Raw genomic sequence first — 18,831 nt, forward strand, 5'->3', positions numbered from 1 at the left:
GGGAGCTTATTACATCAAATACAGTAAGCATAAAAGTTGTCTTTCTTCTTTGTAGGATCCATTGATCAGCCTTTAGCCGTGCTCTAATAACATCGTCGGGCAAACAATAGCAATAACCTGATAGTTTGATAGATTGTTATGCTCCTATATGTGTATGTGCATTCCTGTCTGCCTTCATTTCAGATTCACTCTGGGATCAAAGGAGAGTGTTGATAAGTAAGTAGAACACATGATGTAGGTTAGATTTAGTCCTAAGTCAATAGATGAGTGTTGAATGTCTCAAGCTATTATTATATCCCCTACTAAGTCCATTCAATAATGAACCACCCCTGTGGTCTAGTTGATTGAGTATTTGCCTGGAGAGTGGAAGGTCGATGGCTTGATCTCCGGTAGCATCATACCAAAGACGTTAAAAGATGGTACTTGTTGTTACCCTGCCTGGCATTTGTTGTTAAGGTGATAAAACAAGAACTGGTCAGCTCTTGCATATCCTGGTTTCATTGTCAAGAGAGTAGTTTATCATGATAATAGCTCAATGTCACATAAAAAAGTTAATTCCTTAAATTAACATATACCCCTCCCCCCTTAAAACTTGATTGGGAAAATTTTGACACCTAATGGAATTGGGATATTTGTCCAACATCCAACTTTTGAACTGCTTCCCAATAAAAAGACAAACAATCTTCCATTTCTGAGCATTATGATTCTCCTTGTCCTATAAATCAATACCTGGCCAAATGTTTTCATAGGAAATGGTTCTTTGTCCGCGTCATACCAAAAGACGTTGAAAGATGGTTCTTGTTGTTACCCTGTCTGGCGCTCGGCATTAAGGGGCTAAAACAAGGACTGGTCGGCTTGGAGTTTGTATACTGAGTCTGAATGGGGTATTCATGGTGAACTGTGGCATGGTATCTCAGTGTGCTAGCATTATAAATTGGACTAGTATAAGCAGACACACCCCACACACATGCTTTCATGTCGTAATACAAGTGCAATAATCTTGGACGCGACTTTAAACCCCTTTTAAACCTCACCTCATAGTCCATTTTGTAAGTGCTCGAATGTATGAGCTACTTGTACAGTGCCAGGTTTTGAGTGTGTGGTGCTGTTGTCAGGTATTTTGAGCAGTTCAAGGAGCTGTTCACGGAGGAAGGTCGCCGGTCAGTGAAGATCACGACCCAGCGCCCCAACCAGCCAGCCAGTGTCATGTACACACAGACCACACAGTCTCCAAGTGCTACCAGCATCACCATCACTAATGCCCAAGCTCTCCTCAAGCATGCTACAAGCATGGCTGCTACCATCACCACACAGGTCAGTCAGTTTATTGTTGTATTGTGGTCAGAGACAGAAAAACCCTGACGATCGTATCTCCATACTTTAAACATGGAGTTATAACAATGACCCCTTGACGATCGTATCTCCATACTTTAAACATGGAGTTATAACAATGACCCCCTGACGATCGTATCTCCATACTTTAAACATGGAGTTATAACAATGACCCCTTGACGATCGTATCTCCATACTTTAAACATGGAGTTATAACAATGACCCCTTGACGATCGTATCTCCATACTTTAAACATGGAGTTATAACAATGACCCCCTGACGATCGTATCTCCATACTTTAAACATGGAGTCATAACAATGACCCCTTGACGATCGTATCTCCATACTTTAAACATGGAGTTATAACAATGACCCCCTGACGATCGTATCTCCATACTTTAAACATGGAGTTATAACAATGACCCCCTGACGATCGTATCTCCATACTTTAAACATGGAGTTATAACAATGACCCCCTGACGATCGTATCTCCATACTTTAAACATGGAGTTATAACAATGACCCCCTGACGATCGTATCTCCATACTTTAAACATGGAGTTATAACAATGACCCCCTGACGATCGTATCTCCATACTTTAAACATGGAGTTATAACAATGACCCCCTGACGATCGTATCTCCATACTTTAAACATGGAGTTATAACAATGACCCCCTGACGATCGTATCTTACATACTTTAGCACAGACTTATGACCTTAACCCCCTTGATGATCATATCTCCCATATTTTGCCATGGAGTAATGACCTTAACCCCCGTGATGATTGTATCTCCCACACTTTAACATGGACTTATGACCTTAACCCCTGTGATGATCGTTTCTCCCATACTTTAACATGGAGTTATGACCTTAACCCCTGTGATGATCATATCTGCCATACTTTAACATGGAGTAATGACCTTTACCCCCGTGATGATCGTATCTCCCACACTTTAACATGGAGTTATGATCTTAACCCCCGTGATGATCATATCTCCCATACTTTAACATGGATTTATGACCAGAAAAACCCTGACAATTGTATCTTGCATACTTTAACATGAACGTATGACCAGAAAAACGCAGATGATCGTATCTCCATACTTTTGTCAATGATCCCTGACAATCGTTTCTCCCATACTTTTATATGGAGTTATGACAATGACCCCCTTAACGATCGTATCGTCCATACTTTAATATGGAGTTATGACATTAACCCCCTTAATGATCGTATAGTCCATTCTTTAATATGGAGTTATGACAATAACCCTTAACAATTGTATCGTCCATATTTTTATATGGAGTTATGACAATAACCCCCTTGACGATCATATCTCTGAAATGTAACATAGACTTATGAAAATTGTTGTGCTAAGATCACTTTGTGGAATGGGGCCCTGAAGCAGGGTGACATGGAAGGACTGGGGTCAAAACAGTCGAAACTGAGTTACAACCATTGTTTGCCAGCACTGTACGAGGGGCTTCATCACGGTTGAAATTCAGGCTTTCGTCCCACATTAGTTGAAAAACTGTTTAAATCTGTGTTATACCAAACTCACTCACATGCTTGTGTTGGACCCTGTGAAGAGAAGGGTGGATCCTTAGTACCACATGCTTGTGTTGGACCCTGTGAAGAGAAGGGAAGATCCTCAGTACCACATGCTTGTGTGGACCCTGTGAAGAGAAGGGTGGATCCTTAGTACCACATGCTTGTGTTGGACACTGTGAAGAGAAGGGTGGATCCTCAGTACCACATGCTTGTGTTGGACCCTGTGAAGAGAAGGGAAGATCCTCAGTACCACATGCTTGTGTGGACCCTGTGAAGAGAAGGGAAGATCCTCAGTACCACATGCTTGTGTTGGACCCTGTGAAGAGAAGGGTGGATCCTTAGTACCACATGCTTGTGTTGGACCCTGTGAAGAGAAGGGAAGATCCTCAGTACCACATGCTTGTGTTGGACCCTGTGAAGAGAAGGGAAGATCCTCAGTACCACATGCTTGTGTGGACCCTGTGAAGAGAAGGGAAGATCCTCAGTACCACATGCTTGTGTGGACCCTGTGAAGAGAAGGGTGGATCCTCAGTACCACATGCTTGTGTTGGACCCTGTGAAGAGAAGGGTGGATCCTTAGTACCACATGCTTGTGTTGGACACTGTGAAGAGAAGGGTGGATCCTCAGTACCACATGCTTGTGTTGGACCCTGTGAAGAGAAGGGAAGATCCTCAGTACCACATGCTTGTGTGGACCCTGTGAAGAGAAGGGAAGATCCTCAGTACCACATGCTTGTGTTGGACCCTGTGAAGAGAAGGGTGGATCCTTAGTACCACATGCTTGTGTTGGACCCTGTGAAGAGAAGGGAAGATCCTCAGTACCACATGCTTGTGTTGGACCCTGTGAAGAGAAGGGAAGATCCTCAGTACCACATGCTTGTGTGGACCCTGTGAAGAGAAGGGAAGATCCTCAGTACCACATGCTTGTGTGGACCCTGTGAAGAGAAGGGTGGATCCTCAGTACCACATGCTTGTGTTGGACCCTGTGAAGAGAAGGGTGGATCCTCAGTACCACATGCTTGTGTTGGACCCTGTGAAGAGAAGGGTGGATCCTCAGTACCACATGCTTGTGTTGGACCCTGTGAAGAGAAGGGAAGATCCTCACTACCACATGCTTGTGTTGGACCCTGTGAAGAGAAGGGAAGATCCTCAGTACCACATGCTTGTGTTGGACCCTGTGAAGAGAAGGGTGGATCCTCAGTACCACATGCTTGTGTTTGACCCTGTGAAGAGAAGGGAAGATCCTCAGTACCACATGCTTGTGTGGACCCTGTGAAGAGAAGGGTGGATCCTCAGTACCACATGCTTGTGTTGGACCCTGTGAAGAGAAGGGAAGATCCTCAGTACCACATGCTTGTGTTGGACCCTGTGAAGAGAAGGGAAGATCCTCAGTACCACATGCTTGTGTGGACCCTTTGAAGAGAAGGGAAGATCCTCACCACATGCTTGTTCAAGGTTGTAAAAAACGACTTACCAGTACATGAAGATCAGGTTCCCAATGTGGGAGATCGCCTCCGTGGCCAAGTGGTAGACCGTCCGCCTGGAGATTGGAAGGTTGGAGTTTGATCCCCAGCCGCGTCATACCAAAGATGTTAAAAAGATGGTACTTTTTGTTATCCTGCCTGGTGCTCGGCATTAAGGGTGTAAACAAGGACTGGTTGGCTCGGAGTCCGTAGACTGTGTCGGAGTATGCATGTTAAACTGCAGCATGGTATCTCAGTGGGCTAGCACTATTTTATTAAATTGGTATTAGTCCAGACTATTAATTTGTTGATGGCTCCTGTAGTTTTTATCTTGTCATTATTTCCCCAGAATGAACCAACAGGAAGTGCTGGTCTGGCTGCCAAACGGAACATGCCCATCCAGCTGTCACTGTCTCTGGGTCCACCGGGGTCGGGGAGCATCAATGCTGCTGCCAACATCCTCAGCCCACAGTCAGGTGAGGAGTTAGTTCGCGAGTTGTTTTTTAGGCTTAAAAAAATAAAGGAACCGGTTCTCAGGCAATGACTTATAGTGCAGACAGGCGGTATTTTTGTGTGTGTTTTTTATTGTTGTTTTTTTGGTTGTTCAAACTAGTATATGTAAGCAAATAAACAGTTGTGTACCATCAACCTGGGAAAGGGCCTCCCGACATGAACAAGCATACAAACTCCTATTGCCGCCATGACCATAACATGAGATGCGCAGTAAAGCAGCGCACATGTGAAGGGAAGTAACTCTGTGCTATTTTGGTTTGCTTTGTTTTTAGGTATTAGGATTTTTTTGGAAACAAAAGCAAAGCATGTGGTGGACTTAATGATGAATCGGGCAGTGACTCAGAACTTAGACTATTATTTTTTATGCCAATAATGTCCAGCAATATGTGAATCACAGTTTTGCTTCTGAAAACCTGATGTTGTTGGAATGTTGCTACATCTTTTTACATATTCACACTTACCTTTTTATCTATTGTTTTTCATGTTTTAAACACATTGTGAGTATTTTCCACATTTCACTTCTGATTCGACATTAGTCACATCAGATATGTTTGGAGGGAGAAACATGCATTAAGATGATAATGTCGAACAATGTATGCAGGTGTTACTGGGACAACCAGCAGTCAGCAGTTGACCAATCAGACGCCGCTTCCCGCTCAACAGCTAACACTGTCTCAGGGCAACCAATCACACTCATCAACACAAAGGATCAAGCCTTTCAGTATATCACACTCAAGGTGAGTTTGTATTAAATCCATGCGGAGACGCGAATGAGAGTGGGTCTGCAGCCCCCTAATGCTCGTCCAAAAAGATGACTACCGTATTCAACGTAATAAGGGCCCAGGGCGCTCTCAAAATTAGAAATAGGGGGCGCTTATTAGAATATTATTTTGAGTTGAAAGATCGTAAATTTCGTGGTTTGTGCTAACAGCCTGAATTGTTTACATCTGACAGATGTATTTTCCAAGAATTTAATTGCCCATAATTAAGGGTGATATAACGCACAAGTGCGTATTATACACAAATAAATAAGTCTTGTGTACATTGATCAATTGGAAGGGGTGCTGATTGGGATTGTTCACAAGCCAATATATTAGCAAATATCGCTGTGGGCGCTTATATTATGTCGAATACACTAAATTGAATTGTGTGGTCAGGCTTGGCACTTTGTTGATTGCGTGCAATCGTATCTCAATTGCATTGACATTGTCATGATGTTAATCACTAGATTTTTGTCCCTTGCCGCGCAAAAGCGCAGAGCCGGGGACATAGTATTCACGACCGTCCGTACGTCCGACCTGTTTGTTGCCGCGATATCTCAAGAACTAAACACTGGATTGTCTTCATATTTGGTACTATGGTGTATATACAGACTCCGCAGACACCAGTCGATTTTGGTGACCTTAACTTAATTTTCAAGGTAACAGCAGGGAAATCTGTTATTCGACATGGAAAACAGTTGTGCTGCCATATCTCAAGAACTAATTTCTGGATTCCTCCATGTTTGATGATATTGGCTTTTGGAGTTGGAAAACAGGTTTTGCCTCGATATATCTGCCTTTTTTTTCTTTCTGTGTCATGTTGTTATGCAAATATGACAGACATGTGTCTCTACATGAGCAGCCATGAGCCGATTTGATTTGCAGGAATTTGGGTAATTATTTCTTATGGTACGACAAATAGTTCCATGGAGGTACCTAACACAGAAAATAATATTATTCAAAAGGAATAAAATATTTGGAAAAAAAACACATTTCGTCACTTTGTGACAAATACTTGTCTGGTCTATACTCAGTTATTTAAAGACCGTAGTCACATCAATTGCTGCAATATTGCTGAGTGCAGCGTTTAACATCAAACAAACACTTTGAAGATTGTGTGGGACGTTGGCTATTCTTTGAGTCACTGGAATCCCTGGCCCAGGCTTCATTATTCACAAGCCACCATGAATCTGGCACTTCAACCTTATAGTTCTTCGTCAGGCTCGCTGACTTGGTTGATGTATATTGTTATTGCATAGATCGATCCTCATGATGGCAGTCACTGGATTGTCTGGTCCAGACTCGATTATTTACAAATCTTATCTCCAGCCTCAGTTATTGTATGCATTCCCTCCCAGTGTATGTTAATGTCTGTGTGTCCCGTATTGCAGAGTGACCAGTACACCGAGCCCTGTGTCTACTCCTACAGCTACCACCACTGGTGAGTCCTTCATATCAGCTTTCCTGATGTTACTAGAAGGTCATTGGACTATGCATAGATTCATTAGTCCAGCCAAATTGTAACTCCTGAACTCCAGCCTAGTTCGGCAAGGGTGCTAATAGGGGTGACTGTTTGAGCTATTTTCACAATTGCGATTGTATTGCAATAGTATTGTATTGTCAATAATTGCAATAGTATGCGATAGTAGTAAACCGACTTTAAGGCTTGATAATTATGTTTATCAATGTAATAGAAATGAATATTAATTATTGCTAACAAACTCAAAGAGGGACATTTTCCTCCTCGCACTACTCAAACCAAAGGGAAGTAACTCCAATCTGAAGTTGTAACCTGTTTTGTGTATTGCGATTGTTATTAGACACGTAAGGTTATATCCTTCTTAATACTTCTTAGTGGCTCGAAAACACAGTACGCGAGGATACAGTTGTAGGGCAAACTATTGCGAGAGTTTGATTGTTTGATATATCGTTACACTCCTTGCAACTAGCCAGGTTGATTAGTATCTCTTCAATACTACTATCCCGTTCCTACTTCCACAAAGTTCAAAGCTCACGCATACCTTAAAAAAGGTCTGGAATGGAGATGCGTGTCTTGCTTTTTCACAATCCAGATTGACATGTCAATAAAAAATGTTGTTATGAAATCGTTTCTTTCTATTTGTGATTACAGCACAGCACCAGTTCATTGCCTCGGCATCCTCAGTACAGACCACTGGCCAGAAGATCCCCACCCCTGCAGCCACCCCCACCCCACCCCCTGTCTCACGGACACCCACCCCCACTTCGTCGGCCTCTAGGCGGACGTCCACCACAGAGTCGGTGACCATTGGTCAGACAACACAGAATCTCCCACAAGCCACAAACCTCACCACCTACTTGCAAGGTGAGAAGGAAGGGCATGGTGTAGTGATAGGTCTTGAGTTACGGAGTGTGGCGTTAAATAACAAACAAACAAACAAAACAAAAACTTGTACACAGTGGTGTCACTGGTGTGTAAATGTTGTTGTTTTGTCCAGTAAGCAATATTTCAGCTGTCTCAGAATATCCTGTAAATATTTGAATCTGGGCCAGACAAATAAGTTATTTACAGCATAAGAAACAATCCACACCATGTAATAATTGATCCAATAACTAATGCATTGTGGTCCATGTAGCCCAATGATTGATCAAACTACTGATGCATTGTGGTCCATGTGTCCCAATGATTGATCAAACTACTGATGCATTGTGGTCCATGTGTCCCAATGATTGATCAAACTATTGATGCATTGTGGTCCATGTGTCCCAATGATTGATCAACCTACTGATCCATTGTGGTCCATGTGTCCCAATGATTGATCAAACTACTGATGCATTGTGGTCCATGTGTCCCAATGATTGATCAACCTACTGATGCATTGTGGTCCATGTGTTTCAATGATTGATCAACCTACTGATGCATTGTGGTCCATGTGTTCCAATGATTGATCAACCTACTGATGCATTGTGGTCCATGTGTTCCAATGATTGATCAACCTACTGATGCATTGTGGTCCATCTGCTCCAATGATTGATCAACCTACTGATGCATTGTGGTCCATGTGTTCCAATGATTGATCAAACTACTGATACATTGTGGTCCATGTGTCCCCATGATTGATCAACCTACTGATACATTGTGGTCCTTGTAGCCCGATGATTGATCAAACTACTGATGCATTGTGGTCCTTGTAGCCCAATGATTGATCAACCTACTGATGCATTGTGGTCCATGTGTTCCAATGATTGATCAACCTACTGATGCATTGTGGTCCATGTGTTCCAATGATTGATCAAACTACTGATACATTGTGGTCCATGTGTCCCAATGATTGATCAACCTACTGATACATTGTGGTCCTTGTAGCCCGATGATTGATCAAACTACTGAGGCATTGTGGTCCTTGTAGCCCAATGATTGATCAACCTACTTATGCATTGTGGTCCTTGTAGCTCAATGATTGATCAACCTACTGATACATTGTGGTCCTTGTAGCCCAATGATTGATCAAACTACTGATACATTGTGGTCCTTGTAGCCCAATGATTGATCAACCTACTGATGCATTGTGGTCCAGGGGCGGTCGGGTAGCCTAGTGGTTAAAGCGTTGGTTCGTCACGCCGAAGACCCGGGTTCGATTCCCGACATGGGTACAATGTGTGAAGCCCATTTCTGGTGTCCCCCGCCGTGATATTGCTGGAATATTGCTAAAAGCAGCGTAAAACCATACTCACTCACTCATTGTGGTCCTTGTAGCTCAATGATTGATCAACCTACTGATACATTGTGGTCCTTGTAGTCCAATGATTGATCAAACTACTGATGCATTGTGGTCCATCTGTTCCAATGATTGATCAAACTACTGATACATTGTGGTCCTTGTAGCTCAATGATTGATCAACCTACTGATACATTGTGGTCCTTGTAGCCCAATGATTGATCAACCTACTGATACATTGTGGTCCTTGTAGCCCATTGATTGATCAACCTACTGATACATTGTGGTCCATCTGCTCCAATGATTGATCAACCTACTGATACATTGTGGTCCTTGTAGCTCAGTGATTGATCACACTACTGATGCATTGTGGTCCATGTAACCCACAATGGCAGATGTGATTTTTCTTTCATGTTTGTCACTGAAAAGTATTTCAGGAAGGCACTCTCAAGTGAATGTTTGTTTTTCCCCAGGTCTGACATCTTCTGGTGCGCTGACAGTCACATCCGCAGGAGGTCTGTATCTATACTCAAAACATGGTGGTCTTTAAGTCATAAGTTAATAAGTGATCTTTAATGCTCCTAATATTCCCAGTTCATAAGTCTGACCACTGATTTTATTTTGCAATAACTGTTGTTCATTATAAGCATATATACAGCATATATACAACAGCAAAGATCGTTATATAGGTCAGTTCATTATAAGCATGTTTGTTATAAACATAATTTACTGTAGTACTCTATGCACTTACTAGGCATTCACCTGATGAAGGAGCAAGAAATAGCTCTAAAATGTCATATAAAGAATAAAAGAAGTTGCTATCCATTAAAAAGTGTCATTAATCCATGTTCCAAATGCCTATCAGACTTCATTTTATAATGCTCCTAATGTTTAATCACCAAATGACTGCTCATGGCAATGCTCACAAAGGCCCTGAAATGATTACCCCAAACAACGGATCAGTTTACACTCCAAGTGCAGTGTCGCTGACCTGACGACCTCCCTGTGTAGTCATGAATAACTAGCAGGTCATTGTGGTATTGTAGGGTAGCCAAGTGGTTATGATGTTTCTCATCACCAGGAACACCTGGGTTGGATTCCCAAATGGGTCCAATATGTGAAACCTTGTCTCACTCACTCACTCATGGTCAATAATGATAGTCAGGTGGATTTTATCAAAAGGAATTGTTGGTGCTTTATGATTCAAATTGATAACGCAAACTTATTCAAAATCATCTACTTTATCCAGTTCTTTTTAAGATTACATAGAAATATATGTTTGTACAAGGATTTCTGTATTTAGACAAAGTTTGTTTGTTGCTTCTTTGTTGTTAAACACCGCACTCAGCAATATTCCAGCTACATGATGGCGGTCTGTATAATCAAGTCTGGACCGACAATCCAGTGATTGACATCATGAGCATGGATCCATGCAGTTTGGATCCGATGACATACATCAACCAAGTCAGCGAGTCTGACCACCTGATACCGTTAGTCGCCTCTTACGACAAGCATGGTTTGCTGAAGACATATTTTACCCCGGATCTTCATGGGTCTTGCAGCCAAAGAATTAAGTCTGTTCCCTCCATTGTGTGTCTTAGAGGACAAATGTCTTCCTTCAGAGAGTGCCAGTATCACCCAGCAGCCGAACCTCACCACCAACATCAACATCACAAACCTTGGGGGACTCCCACAGAATTTCAATATCAGTAGCCTGGCTGGTCTCCAGGGCATGAACATTGCCAACCTACAGGGGCTGTCCAACGTGCAGGTAGGTGTTAACATTGCCAACCTACAGGGGCTGTCCAACGTGCAGGTAGGTGTTAACATTGCCATCCTACAGGGGCTGTCCAACATGCAGGTAGGTGTTAACATTGCCAACCTACAGGGGCTGTCCAACGTGCAGGTAGGTGTTAACATTGCCATCCTACAGGGGCTGTCCAACGTGCAGGTAGGTGTTAACATTGCCATCCTACAGGGGCTGTCCAACGTGCAGGTAGGTGTTAACATTGCCATCCTACAGGGGCTGTCCAACATGCAGGTAGGTGTTAACATTGCCATCCTACAGGGGCTGTCCAACGTGCAGGTAGGTGTTAACATCGCCATCCTACAGGGGCTGTCCAACGTGCAGGTAGGTGTTAACATCGCCATCCTACAGGGGCTGTCCAACGTGCAGGTAGGTGTTAACATTGCCATCCTACAGGGGCTGTCCAACGTGCAGGTAGGTGTTAACATCGCCATCCTACAGGGGCTGTCCAACATGCAGGTAGGTGTTAACATTGCCAACCTACAGGGGCTGTCCAACGTGCAGGTAGGTGTTAACATTGCCATCCTACAGGGGCTGTCCAACATGCAGGTAGGTGTTAACATTGCCATCCTACAGGGGCTGTCCAACGTGCAGGTAGGTGTTAACATTGCCATCCTACAGGGGCTGTCCAACGTGCAGGTAGGTGTTAACATCGCCATCCTACAGGGGCTGTCCAACGTGCAGGTAGGTGTTAACATCGCCATCCTACAGGGGCTGTCCAACGTGCAGGTAGGTGTTAACATTGCCATCCTACAGGGGCTGTCCAACATGCAGGTAGGTGTTAACATTGCCAACCTACAGGGGCTGTCCAACGTGCAGGTAGGTGTTAACATTGCCATCCTACAGGGGCTGTCAAATGTGCAGGTAGGTGTTAACATTGCCAACCTACAGGGGCTGTCCAATGTGCAGGTAGGTGTTAACATCGCCATCCTACAGGGGCTGTCCAACGTGCAGGTAGGTGTTAACATTGCCATCCTACAGGGGCTGTCCAACATGCAGGTAGGTGTTAACATTGCCAACCTACAGGGGCTGTCCAACATGCAGGTAGGTGTTAACATTGCCATCCTACAGGGGCTGTCCAACGTGCAGGTTGGTGTTAACATCGCCAACCTACAGGGGCTGTCCAAAATGCAGGTAGGTGTTAACTTCGCCAACACACAGGGGCTATCCAACATGCAGGGGTATCCAATATGCAAGGACAATCCTTTAGGCAGTGGCTGTCCAATATACAGGGGTATCCAATATGCAAGGACAATCCTTAAGGCAGAGGCTATCCAATATACAGGGGTATCCAATATGCAAGGACAGTCCTTAAGGCAGGCGCTATCCAATATACAGGGCTATCCAATATACAAGGGTATCCAGTATGCAAGGGCTATCCTCACTGCAGTGGCTGTCCAATATACATGGGTATCTAGTATGCAAGGACTATCCTCACTGCAGTGGCTGTCCAATATACAGGGGTATCTAGTATGCAAGGACTATCCTCACTGCAGTGGCTGTCCAATATACAGGGGTATATAGTGTGCAATGACTTATGGAGAGACTGACCCATGAACATGACAAGCACTTCTGAAGCTCCACTTCTCCGTGACAGGTGTCCCTGACAGGTGTGTCAATGCCCGGTGGAGGGATTGCTGTTCCTGTCCCCATCACAATGATCAACAACAACTCCTCACTGCTACAGAACCAAGGCATCCTCGTCAGCTCACTGCCCAACATGGCTGCCTCTGTGACATCTTCTTCCACTGACTCTGCAGCAGCATCTGTTTCACAGTCATCTAACCAGGTCAGTTGCAAAAGAGGTGGAGAGGTTCTGTTCACCTCAAGATCTTTTGTAAAATAATTAATGATCTATTATTTAAATTACTTAGTCTAATAATTTTCAAACTCAAAATTTCACAAATGATTGCTTTCTACTGAGTTAATTAACATATACTAGACCCATGAAGATCCGGGGCATAATAAGTCTTTAGCAACCCATGTTTGCCGTAAGAGGCGACTAACGCAATCGAGTTGTCAGGCTCACTGACTTGGTTGATGCATGTCATCGTATCCCAATTGTGTAGATCGATGCTCATGATGAATCACTGGATTGTCAGGTCCAGACTTGATTATTTACAGACCACCGTCACATAGCTGGGATATTGCTGAGTGCAGCACAAAACAACAAACAAAGAAACAAGTAATATATACTGAACAAAAATAGTTAGGGATCATTGTTATTGAACAAGGGATATAGATCTATGGATGAACAACTTCTTTATTACAATGATCGTGACGTTACGGTGTAGACACTAACACCGTTATCAAGCAAGTGATGACAGAGCTCCAGATAAGCTTTTGGTGTTGTGGGTATTTTACCCATGCATTTTAAAATCATTGGGTATCAGTAATTCTGTCTGGGTATTCAAATTTCTGTTACCCACTAGTTTTTACACATGTGGGTATTTAAGTTAAATATTTAAAAACTCTATTCATCTAGTTCCTGCAATATGTATGGTTACTTCACAATATTTTGAGGATACGCACAAGTTTTATTTTTGTAGCGTATCTGTAATGTTCACTGCGTATTTGATACGCTTTTATTTGACTGCGTATTTCTGCATTTCCGATGCGTATTTTACGCAGATACGCAGCTTATCTGGAGCTCTGGATGAACAGCAATGTGAAATAGGAAAACACAAATATACATGTTGATAATAAGTACATAAGTACAATGAATGAAGCATCATTCTTGTTCCAACAGTCATATTGCTTGAATAGTGCATAAGGCAGTATAAGACCAATCCATGATGAACTGTTAAAACGCATTCACTCGCACAATGCTCAAAGAGGTGAATAGCTGTCCATTTTCATCTCATTTCTCATTATAGAGAGTGTTAAGGTTGACCGGTCGATCCCTTGCTCTGTCACACCTAAAGACGTTTAAAAAGTGTTCTTATTGTTACCCTGCCTGGTGCTCAGCATTAAGGGTGTGAAACAAGGACTATTCAGCTGGGAGTCAGCATGCTGTCATAGTGGGTAGTCCTTGTTAAACTGTTGCATATTACCGGTATCCAAGTGGACTAGCACTATGAACCAGCATTAAACCACACAGAAGGAATGTTTCTCAATAAGTCCCGAGTTTAATAACGGCAAGATGACCAGGCTTTTTTTTTCATTTTGATTCACCATATTTTGGTGTACATGGTGTTGTTTTCAAACAGCAAATGAAAGAAGACAACCAGAGACATTTGAATAAGACTGAGTAATTAATTTAAAGAGGAAAGTGTTGAAAGTATACACCACAAACCTGGAAACAGCCAACTAATGGTTTCGACATTGTGTAGTAAGTATGCCAAGGCATAAGTCCACCCTTGAATACCGAAGGCTCCATGAAAAAGTCTAACATTCAAAAATTAGGAATGGCTGAATTCGGAACTGTGGGAAAAAGCATTCACCCGTCAGGTTTAAAATGACCCTCAATGACAATGAGAAACATTTTAACTCTTTTCTGGACTGGTACAAGCTTCCACACACACATGTGTGCACATCCGTTTATAGGTGCAATAATCTTATATGTGATGTTAAGGCCTATTTCATGTTTGTTTGTTGTTTTACGTTTTACTCAGCAATATTTCATCTATGTGACAGCGGCCTGTAAAAAATTGAGTCTGGACCACACAATCCAGTGATTGACATCATGAGCATCGATCCAGTTAATTTGGATACGATGACATGAATCAACCAAGTTAGCGAGGCTGACTACCCGATCCCATTAGTCACCTCTTACGACAAACATTGTTGCCTTTTACGACAAGCATGGGTTGCTGAAGACCAATTCTACCCCGGATCTAAACCCTATTTCACCTCATTACTCATATAGTAGTGAGTGACGTTTTAGCCATATCACAAAGGGGGATACAAAGTATCTTCACACATTATACCCATGTCGTGTTGTAGAATATCATCATCTTCTGAAAGTTCCAACAGTTATTCTACCTCCATGGAAGTGTTATCATTATCTTGTGTTGTATTTCCTAGTCAACAAGCGTGGTGACCTCGCCTCATTCTTTCGTCACCATGGTAACGGCGCTGCCCTCTACAACTGCTTCCGCCACTACGGCCACAAGTACATCGGTGTCGTCCACGGTCGTCATGTCAACGGGTAGGTCGCCATAGTTACACTTAACACACTTATTCTCATAGAAGACTTGTGGCCATTTTATGTTTCATAGTTATTTGGGTTTGTTCAGTTGTTTCTTGATGAATTCATGTCAGATTCAGGAATGAATGTATAACCATGTGCTTATACCCCATGGAATCACATGAATCGTTCAGGCAGAAATGATTCAATGCACAAGGGCACCATGATATCAAACTCAATTCATCGATTCATATTATACCCAATCTCATTAAAATCAGATCTTAGTTCTCGCTATCATTTACCAAAGATCTGAGGACATTCCATTACGTCAGAACGACCTTTCATCTAACCAATCAAAGTGTAGCTTACCAGATTATAAAAGCGACATTCGGAATGTGTTTTCTAATCATGCAACCTCGAAAACGTTAACACAGGGTATTCCGAATGACGGTTACAGCCCATACGACTGATTCGGTCAATATTATCATCTATCTCACGCTTCCGTAGGATAAAAATTTGAACGGAGGAGGCGTTGCACAGAACGTGGGAAGCACTGCCATACAATCTCAAGGATATATTAGACATTACGGAATGTTTGTTTGTTCAGTTTTCAAAATTTTAATCGAGAAATGTGTCAACATATTTTTCAAACCTAGTGTGAAATGGAAGTCGCAAGGTTGGAACGACCGCTGTAAAGCTCGAGAAAGCTGCTTTCTAATTGGCTGATGTCGACTTCTTGTTAGTCAATTTCACTGGTCGGTCAGAGTTTGCGAAAGGTCGTTCTGATGGAACCCGTTATGGGATGTCCTCAGATCTTTGTTTAGTAGCAGTGAGAACTTAGATCTGATTTTAATGAGATTGGATTATGCCAAGTTGGTGTAGTTCTGTGCACGTTGCCCTGATTGTTTCTAGGTTGTCAGCACCATACCTGTGCTTGTAGGCTTCCCCAAAGTGGGAATGGTCTTTGACCTGCATCACTTTGGGCTTTTCTCCCACATCAAGCTGACACACTGTGACATGACTGAAAATACTGTTCAAAGCGTCACTCACTCACTCACTCACTCACTCATCCAGGTAGGCTGTGTTTATTACTTTGATATCATGGATGCCATATAATATCTGTAAATTCCTTCATTTGTTTTCTATCATTATGTTTTGTTTGATTTCTGAGGGGAATCTCAGTTTTTGTTTCCAAGCAAGAGGGACTATCTCTTTACACAGATAGCCTTGTTGTGTCTTTGATTGTATTTTTCCTTGATGATTGCATGTTTTTTATCACAATGTTTGTTTTGTTTGGTGTTATTTTATAAGAGTTTTTTCACACCATCAACTTAACTGAAATGTTTGTTTGGGAAGTATTAACTTGCTTTGTTGAATTATTTATTGTATTATTGAAATTAAATGAAAATATTTTTTTCAAATTTCCGAATGTTGATAAAACAGAAATCAAGAATTGCACATATCCAAACAGTCATTTCTCTTCACTCTCTAGTCTCTTTTGAAGAAGAAAAAAACCCAATGAATCAGAAATATTCTATAACCATGACAACAGTATACATGGTATATGATGCAACATTATGATATTTGATGTTGGTTGCACCGGAGGGGCACCTGCGTCTATGTCGCTGGTGCAGTTATTGCATGGCTTATGTATACTTGTCTTGTGGTGGCTCCGTGGTACCTTGACATGCATGCTAGCTATAGATGTCCATATACCTACCACCATATACTCTACATCCTGTATGCAGCTTTGTGGCAAGAAAATCCCTCTCGATTGTGTAGTGGTAGTCACCAAGCCTATTTCAAAACAATGTTACAAAATTCATATTTCCATCAGAATAAGTTTCTCCCTTGATGTTTATCGGAAGACAGGACTTCAATTTAGTTCATGTTGCTGGTAGTGTTTTTTATATATTTTGGCAATGTCCACTATTATTGGCACATGTGAACACAACTCATCACATTAAAATTGTTGTCAATTTTGCCTTTGGCACCGATCGTCTTGTATATATTTTCGGAACAGTGAAAAAATATTCCAATAAAGTTAGAAAAAGAAATATATACAAACTTTTTATTATTTTTTCAAACAAAATACATCTGATTTCATTTTGGCTTTGTTTGTGTAGTTATTTCTATCAACTCTTCTCAGACCATGCTCTATGTAGACGATTTCTTAATGCTTTTCTAATGGAATCAAACAGTTCAATGAAATATGTCTAAATTGAAAGTACCTTTCTCTCGATAATACAGTTGATCTTTATGGTCCTGATGTGAATATTACCTCTACAGATATGTCACAGAAAACAGCTCCAATAACAAATAGTCACAGCTGCAAAACTACATACAATATTTGACACCTTTATTACAAAATGAAAATTGAACATAGCATCATCCCCATGATCACTGAACCGTTATCCTACTCCACTGTGTAGCGTGAGCCAAGTTGTTGCCCTGTCTGTCGTAAGCTAGCTGAGTGTTTCTGTCTGTTCAGGACTGGGTTCAAATCCCAACACAGTGCTTCCGTCCCAGTCAACGGGCATGTTGTCTCTGCCTTTTGGTCTAGCTGGGAATCTCACTCAGTTGGTGCCCGTTGGGGCAGGGAAGACTACATCAGCGGGCTCCGGGCTTCGGGCCCAGCCTGCTGCCGCCAGTGCTACAACCGCTTCTTTACCTTTGCTGCAGGTGAGGGGAGGCTAGTATATCATGTTGTTAGGGACAGTGCAGGTGAGGGGAGGCTAGTATATCATGTTGTCAGGGGCTGTGCAGGTGAGGGGAGGCTAGTATATCATGTTGTTAGGGACAGTGCAGGTGAGGGGAGGCTGGTATATGATGTTGTTAGGGACTGTGCAGGTGAGGGAAGGCTAGTATATGATGTTGTTAGGGACAGTGCAGGTGAGGGGAGGCTAGTATATGATGTTGTTAGGGACAGTGCAGGTGAGGGGAGGCTAGTATATGATGTTGTTAGGGGCTGTGCAGGTGAGGGGAGGCTAGTATATCATGTTGTTAGGGACTGTGCAGGTGAGGGGAGGCTAGTATATCATGTTGTTAGGGACAGTGCAGGTGAGGGGAGGCTAGTATATCATGTTGTTAGGGACTGTGCAGGTGAGGGGAGGCTAGTATATCATGTTGCTAGGGACAGTGTAGGTGAGGTGAGGCTAGTATATCATGTTGTTAGGGACTGTGCAGGTGAAGGGAGGCTAGTATATCATGTTGTTAGGGACAGTGCAGGTGAGGGGAGGCTAGTATATCATGTTGTTAGGGACTGTGCTGGTGAGGGGAGGCTAGTATATCATGTTGTTAGGGACTGTGCAGGTGAAGAGAGGCTAGGATATGATGTTAGTAGGGGCTGTGCAGGTGAAGGGAGGCTAGTATATCATGTTGTTAGGGACTGTGCAGGTGAAGGGAGGCTAGTATATCATGTTGTTAGGGACTGTGCAGGTGAGGGGAGGCTAGTATATCATGTTGTTAGGGACTGTGCAGGTGAGGGGAGGCTAGTATATCATGTTGTTAGGGGCTGTGCAGGTGAAGGGAGGCTAGTATATGATGTTGTTAGGGACAGTGCAGGTGAGGGGAGGCTA

General features: G+C 42.6%; 1 protein-coding gene across 2 annotated transcripts in view; it reads left to right on the top strand.

Moving 5' to 3' along the window:
• The window catches only part of LOC139449391 (transcription factor SPT20 homolog), a 45,548-nt gene that overhangs the window by 17,779 nt on the left and 8,938 nt on the right, over positions 1 to 18,831 (top strand). Inside the window, exons 14-24 of one of the 2 annotated variants that reach the window (XM_071230756.1) lie at positions 184 to 216; positions 1,116 to 1,314; positions 4,695 to 4,821; positions 5,460 to 5,595; positions 7,011 to 7,060; positions 7,751 to 7,963; positions 9,791 to 9,832; positions 10,940 to 11,088; positions 12,722 to 12,913; positions 15,151 to 15,274; positions 17,745 to 17,935. In XM_071230756.1, coding sequence (XP_071086857.1) covers positions 184 to 216; positions 1,116 to 1,314; positions 4,695 to 4,821; positions 5,460 to 5,595; positions 7,011 to 7,060; positions 7,751 to 7,963; positions 9,791 to 9,832; positions 10,940 to 11,088; positions 12,722 to 12,913; positions 15,151 to 15,274; positions 17,745 to 17,935 — 1,456 coding nt within the window. The remainder of the gene's footprint in view (positions 1 to 183; positions 217 to 1,115; positions 1,315 to 4,694; positions 4,822 to 5,459; positions 5,596 to 7,010; positions 7,061 to 7,750; positions 7,964 to 9,790; positions 9,833 to 10,939; positions 11,089 to 12,721; positions 12,914 to 15,150; positions 15,275 to 17,744; positions 17,936 to 18,831) is intronic. The other variant, XM_071230757.1, reaches the window with a different exon arrangement.

Source organism: Haliotis cracherodii, unplaced genomic scaffold (genome assembly GCF_022045235.1).
Source record: "Haliotis cracherodii isolate W230 unplaced genomic scaffold, xgHalCrac1.p SCAF_8, whole genome shotgun sequence".
NCBI classification, from domain to species: Eukaryota; Metazoa; Mollusca; class Gastropoda; order Lepetellida; family Haliotidae; genus Haliotis; species Haliotis cracherodii.